Source organism: Alligator sinensis, unplaced genomic scaffold, assembly GCF_000455745.1.
Source record: "Alligator sinensis unplaced genomic scaffold, ASM45574v1 scaffold642_1, whole genome shotgun sequence".
NCBI classification, from domain to species: Eukaryota; Metazoa; Chordata; order Crocodylia; family Alligatoridae; genus Alligator; species Alligator sinensis.
The window spans coordinates 1,228,731-1,234,151 of NW_005842289.1; the positions used below are offsets into that span (position 1 = coordinate 1,228,731).

The 5,421-nt window shown below is 49.5% G+C and overlaps 1 protein-coding gene across 1 annotated transcript in view; it reads right to left on the minus strand.

Moving 5' to 3' along the window:
* ATP6V0D1 (ATPase H+ transporting V0 subunit d1) overlaps positions 1-5,421 on the minus strand; it is a 74,389-nt gene that overhangs the window by 6,778 nt on the left and 62,190 nt on the right. The window contains exon 4 of the mRNA XM_006028093.3: positions 4,017-4,096. Coding sequence (XP_006028155.1) covers positions 4,017-4,096 — 80 coding nt within the window. The remainder of the gene's footprint in view (positions 1-4,016; positions 4,097-5,421) is intronic.

Below are 5,421 nucleotides of genomic sequence, written 5' to 3' on the forward strand. Positions count from 1 at the left end.
AAGGAAGTAAGTTTCACCATGTGCTGTTGAGCAGGGATGTGGAATGGAAGAGTGATGCAGAGGGGGTGGGGGAGGCTTCTCTTACACTAGGGAAGAGGCAAGCCCTGAGGGTGACTGACAACAGTCAAATGGAGCAGAAGGCTAAAATGCTCTCATTCATTCCTACTCCCAGCCCCAGGAGGGAGCAGCACTCAGTCCTGCAGAGCCGGGCTTTGTGCCTGATTCAGGACCCCCATGGCATCTGGCCCAAGAGCTCTTTACAAGACCAGACTGTTTCCTTGTTTACCCTGAGCATGTCAATTGGTCCCACATGCAGCCAGCTCAGAAGTCAGGGTGTCAGGGCTGGGAAGAGCAGCACAGAAATAATTTTTCTTACATAGAAAGTAAAAATGGAAGGGGACAAAGGCAAAGTAGCTCCTGGGAGTGACAAAAGGCTTGGGAGAGAAGAGCCCTCAAGCCCCCTCTAGCCATACAGAAAGCAAAAGACAAGCCCTGCATTTGTCTGCAACACAGTATAACTAAAACTCTTTTATCCCTACCCCACTAGGACCACCTGCCTGGTTGCACCACCAAAAGGTACAAGCAGGCCACACAAAAATAGATGTCTTACAGCTCCATGTTGTAGCAAATCACCTACATAGCAACAGACAGCACCCACCCACATGTGCAAGTGTGATGAACTACAGACATTACAGAATGGCAGAACAGCAGGAGCTACAGACTGGCAGGGTCTGCAGGGCACATACACACACTGGAGCCAACATCTTTGGCTAACCAGTCTGCTACTCAGGTTTAGAAGCAGAGCTCAGCCACCAGCTGCAGACATCACACATCAGCTGTTGCCTAGTTGTGACCAGTCAGAACAAGGGAAGTATATACAATCTACATCCTGACCTGCATCCAGCCAGTTGAGATGACGTGATAACCACATGGCAGTGCTGGCTGTAACAAGCACAGCAGTTTGCTTTCATGTGAGAATTTACCATTAGTACTGGCTAGAACAGGGGTGGGCAAAATCCAGCCCATCAGGCCATTCTATCTGGCCCACAGGGCCCCTAAATATTTATTTTCTGAATTTTTTTTTTTATCTGCTCCTGGCTGCCTGTCAAAGATGACAGGAGTCAGGAGCAGTAAAACCCAGGGAGAGCCAGCAGCAGGATGCAGCAGTCCAGCCCCACCCACCCCCAGCCATTTCCCTGCCTTCCTGCCCCCGCAGTGCTCCAGCACCATGAGCCTCCTGGCTGCATCGCAGGACCACAGGAGCACGGCCCACGCCAGTACCCCAGCGGTGTCCCACACCATACACATGCACCCATACACCGCCTTGCACTGCCATACTTGCAGACCCCCCACACATCCCAGCTGTCCTCCCCACCACAAATGCCCCACAAACCCCATACCCACCTACGCACACACCTCCATGCTCACTCACCCCACACACGCACACCCACACCCTCCCCACATCCCACAGCCCCCCACAAACCTATACCCCCCACAATATATAAGCATAAGACTTCATTTTAAGCTACTATATACAATCATATCTATGTACACTACACAAATGCATGTAAACCAGGACAAAAATATTTTTTGAAATCAAATTAATTAATGTTTTAGATATTCACTTTTTAGAATATAATTTAGTATTTTTCTGGTTCAGAGATGGCAAAACCCCGTGCTGAAAAGAGTACTTCAGGAGACAAGGGGAGGGACTTCTGGTGGCAAAGGTCAGGGGGCAGGACTTCCAGTCACAAGATGGCAACCAGGGGATGGGGCACCTGTCAAGGACTGGGGCTACCCATGTGGCCCTCAACAGCTTGCCAAAACTCAGTAAGGGGCCCTCCACTCAAAATAATTGCCTGCCCCTGGGCTAGAAACAGACAGCACTAGCATGAGCTGCAGGAAGCTCCCCTCATAGCCCTACCAATGCCCTCAATCCAACCCATAGCCACTGCTATCTGGGACCTGGACACACCCCTCCCACCAGCTTTCAGGTGACCTTTAAAGCCAACCTATAGCCCCTTGCTATTAAGGACCTGGAGACTTCATAACCAGCTCTCCCATTGCACCTCAGCCCTGAGAGCCCCCTGCTATTCCAGGCCAGGAAACTGGTTCAGAGCAAAGATGCCTTTCCCCAAAGGGAGACATGCTGGGTTCAAAGTCACAGGATCTCTCTTCATTTCCCTCCTGCCCCATTGCTGACACCCCTCCATGCCAACCCACAGCCTCTTGCTACCCCAGCCTTGACCTCTCCCTGAAGCTGAGGGGCTTCTATAGACCCCCACTACAAACAATAAAAGCATTAACAGGTTCATAACCTAAAATATGGCCTAAGGGAATAATTCATTCACATTTGCCAAGTCAAGCCTGCACTTAACTAAGCATGTACCAAAAATGTAGAGTGATTCTGCGGCCAGCTTTGCAAGCTTACAACCATACCCCCCTCCCCAAGAAGTCTGCATAACCCACATAACTATATTTAGAAAGAGGTAAGATCAAAAGGCACTGGAAAACAGCACTCCTCCCCCTCCAGCTTCCCAATATCACTGACAGGTAAGCTGCAAAGGAGCTAGGTCTGGGTCCTGGCCCCGGTCAACTAAATATTGACAGCCTCCTTGTGGAGTGAAAGCCAGGCCCCCTCCTCCAGCAGACATGCTTTCATTCCACGCGATACATAAAAAGCAGCTGTGAATTATTCCTGAAGGCAGCCAATATTTCTGGCCTGCTCACAACACAGACAAAAACCTCAAACAGCTCCCTCTGCACTGGAAGAGCTGCCCCCTCCCCTAACCAGTCAGCTAGGACAGGACTCTAGGCACACTATTCCATTCAGCTGTTTGCTAGCAAAACAGCCACGCAGGCAATGTGAGCACAGCAATAATAGCCACCATTCCTCACACCACTAATGATTAGTGCTGTTACCAGAGGAAGCTGTTTGAGTTCTCCGGTGTGAAGAAATCAACCTCTGCCTGCCTGCCTCACTGTTGTAGGGCTACAGCCTAAACCCTCCCCCTGTAGTTACAAACTCTGGCTGCTGGATTGACCTGGTCTCCTAGGTAACAGGGTTGTAAACTCCATAGGGAGGGGGGAGCTCTCTCTTTCTTTGTTTAGGAGTTCCCGCCACTGCAGGTCATGTGACTATTCTCAGCTGGGAAGGTGATTTTTTTTTTTTGGAAGCACAGGCTAGCAGCCAGGGGGTCTGCTGCTGGTCAGAACTTAGTGATGAGGTCACGACAAGTATATATAGGGTCCCTTCTTTCTGGAGAAGACTAGGACATGTTTGGGGGGCACCGCCAGTGAGCCATGTGGCCTCCAGAGCAGGCTCCATCGGTCTCTGGATGGAATTGTGAGTAGCCTACCAGAAACCTGGCCAGTAATTTGGGAATGAGTCCTCTAGACATGCATCAAAAGGGCTAAGCAAACCCATACTGATTTGCTCAAGGTATGTTTCAATAGTATGTGGTTTGTACTCCTTCCCCACCTCCATCCCTCTTTACTGAATAAATCTATCTGGCTAAGCATGCCTCACAATGTGTGCTTAAGAGGGAAGGGATCAGTTTTGGAGGATCATTTCTCCTGTACAGGAGGCAGATTGTGAATGCTTCAGGCTAACAGAAGCACCCCATAATCCCAAGGTCTACAGGGCCTGTGTATCCCAGGCGGCACAGGGCCCAAACGAAGACCTGAGTCCGGGTGGTGGCAGGAGTACCCCAGGCTTGCGGGTGTGCTCCAGGAAGGGGGTCAGCCAGACGTAGGCACCCCAGGGGAGGCACTCAAGGCTTGATTTTTGGTTGGGCGCAGTGAGGCAGGTAGCTCAGTGCAGGAGCATCCCCTACTGGCTTGCCACACAGGCCTCCAGGCACACTGCTCCATTCAGCTGCCTGCTAGCAAAACAGCCATGCAGGCAGTGTGAGCAGAGCAATAATAGCTACATTCCTCACACAACTAATGGTTAGTGCCTGTTACCACAGGAAGCTGTCTGAGTTCTTCCCCTCGCCAAACAAGGCCACGTTTACCTTGTACAATGTGTTCCGAATGATTTCAATGTTCATTTCATCCAGGTCCTGCTCAGATATGCAATCTTGGAAAAAGGCAGCTGGGAAGAGACAAAGCAAGCCATAAGCAATGGTGCCAAGCACACTCCCCCTCCCCTTTCCCCAACCTCATCTGGAGAACAGCCATCCTTTTTAGACTTTACTACAGGGAAAAGCAGATTTTTCCAGAAGCCCTCATTGACATTTATGGGTGGATTTGCAGAAGTGCTTGTGTTGGCTGCTGAGGCCTTGATGACTGGGCCCTTGCCTTGGTATTTAAATGGAAGCCTCTCTCTGCTGAAAGCTACCTCTTACTTTCCCTTAGGTAGAAGGAAGGACTCTACATCTCTTTCAGCTAATGGCTACTGGAAGAGGCTTTGTCTTACCAGCTATCTTAAGATCGTGTCAGTGTAGCAATCTGGAAGGCTTTCTAGGCACAGTCTTGTAGTCAAGGTCATTATCAGCCTATTTTGTCATAAAAATCTTTCAGCTCAGGCTCAAAAGAAATTCCTCTCCTCCCTTCCTCCCTCATTAGCTTCTTAAAGCACTAATTTGGTCCTTGCAAAGTTGCATAAGCACAATTTAATAGAGAAGTGGTTCAGAGGAACTGGTCAGGAAGTCTGTGTAGGAAAATATCCATTTAGAGCCACTGGGCAAGTGCTTCCTATACCTACTCCTGCCAATACTAACCCCCTGGACTGCCCAAAGATTTATTACAGTTGCCCTAACCCAAAAGGTCTTTGTATCACATCAGTACCCAGATCAGTTCCCACGACTTACAGATAGATCTACTGTGGTGGAAGGGAAGTGCACAGACCCATAGGAATGTCAGTGCTGTGCCAGGATTAATAGCAATGGTACATTACCAGCCTCTAGACTTGGAAGTATTTCCAAGCTTCTTGCATGCTCTCTGGGAAACAAGCCATATAGCCAGCCAGGTATAGTCACATTACTGCTGCTAGAGAATACTCTCTTTGCACCTACCTCACCACTGCTGCAGGGAGGACAGGGACACAGCCCAGACTACTGTGCAACCTGTTGAAAAGTGGAGCTTCTCCTCCAAATAAAAGAGTGCTGCATCCAGTAAAAGGCACTTGCAGTACCTGCTAGCCCAGTCAGCATTGACTGCAGAGCCTGTACAACATTTCACATGGTCCAGGATTCTAATCTAATCTCCTCTTCTCAGGCCAGCCAAAAGGAGCCCTTCCTCCACTTTCCCCAAGACAAAAATAAGTCCTTCGTTTGCAGCTCAAGGCAAATGAGATAACCTTGTGCCATGGTGGAGCCTATACCAGGCACATCAGCAAGGACAGGCTATTTCCAGCACTGACAGCCAAGTAACATGATCAGCATGTTAAAGGAGGGGTATCATACCCCAAGGGAAAGA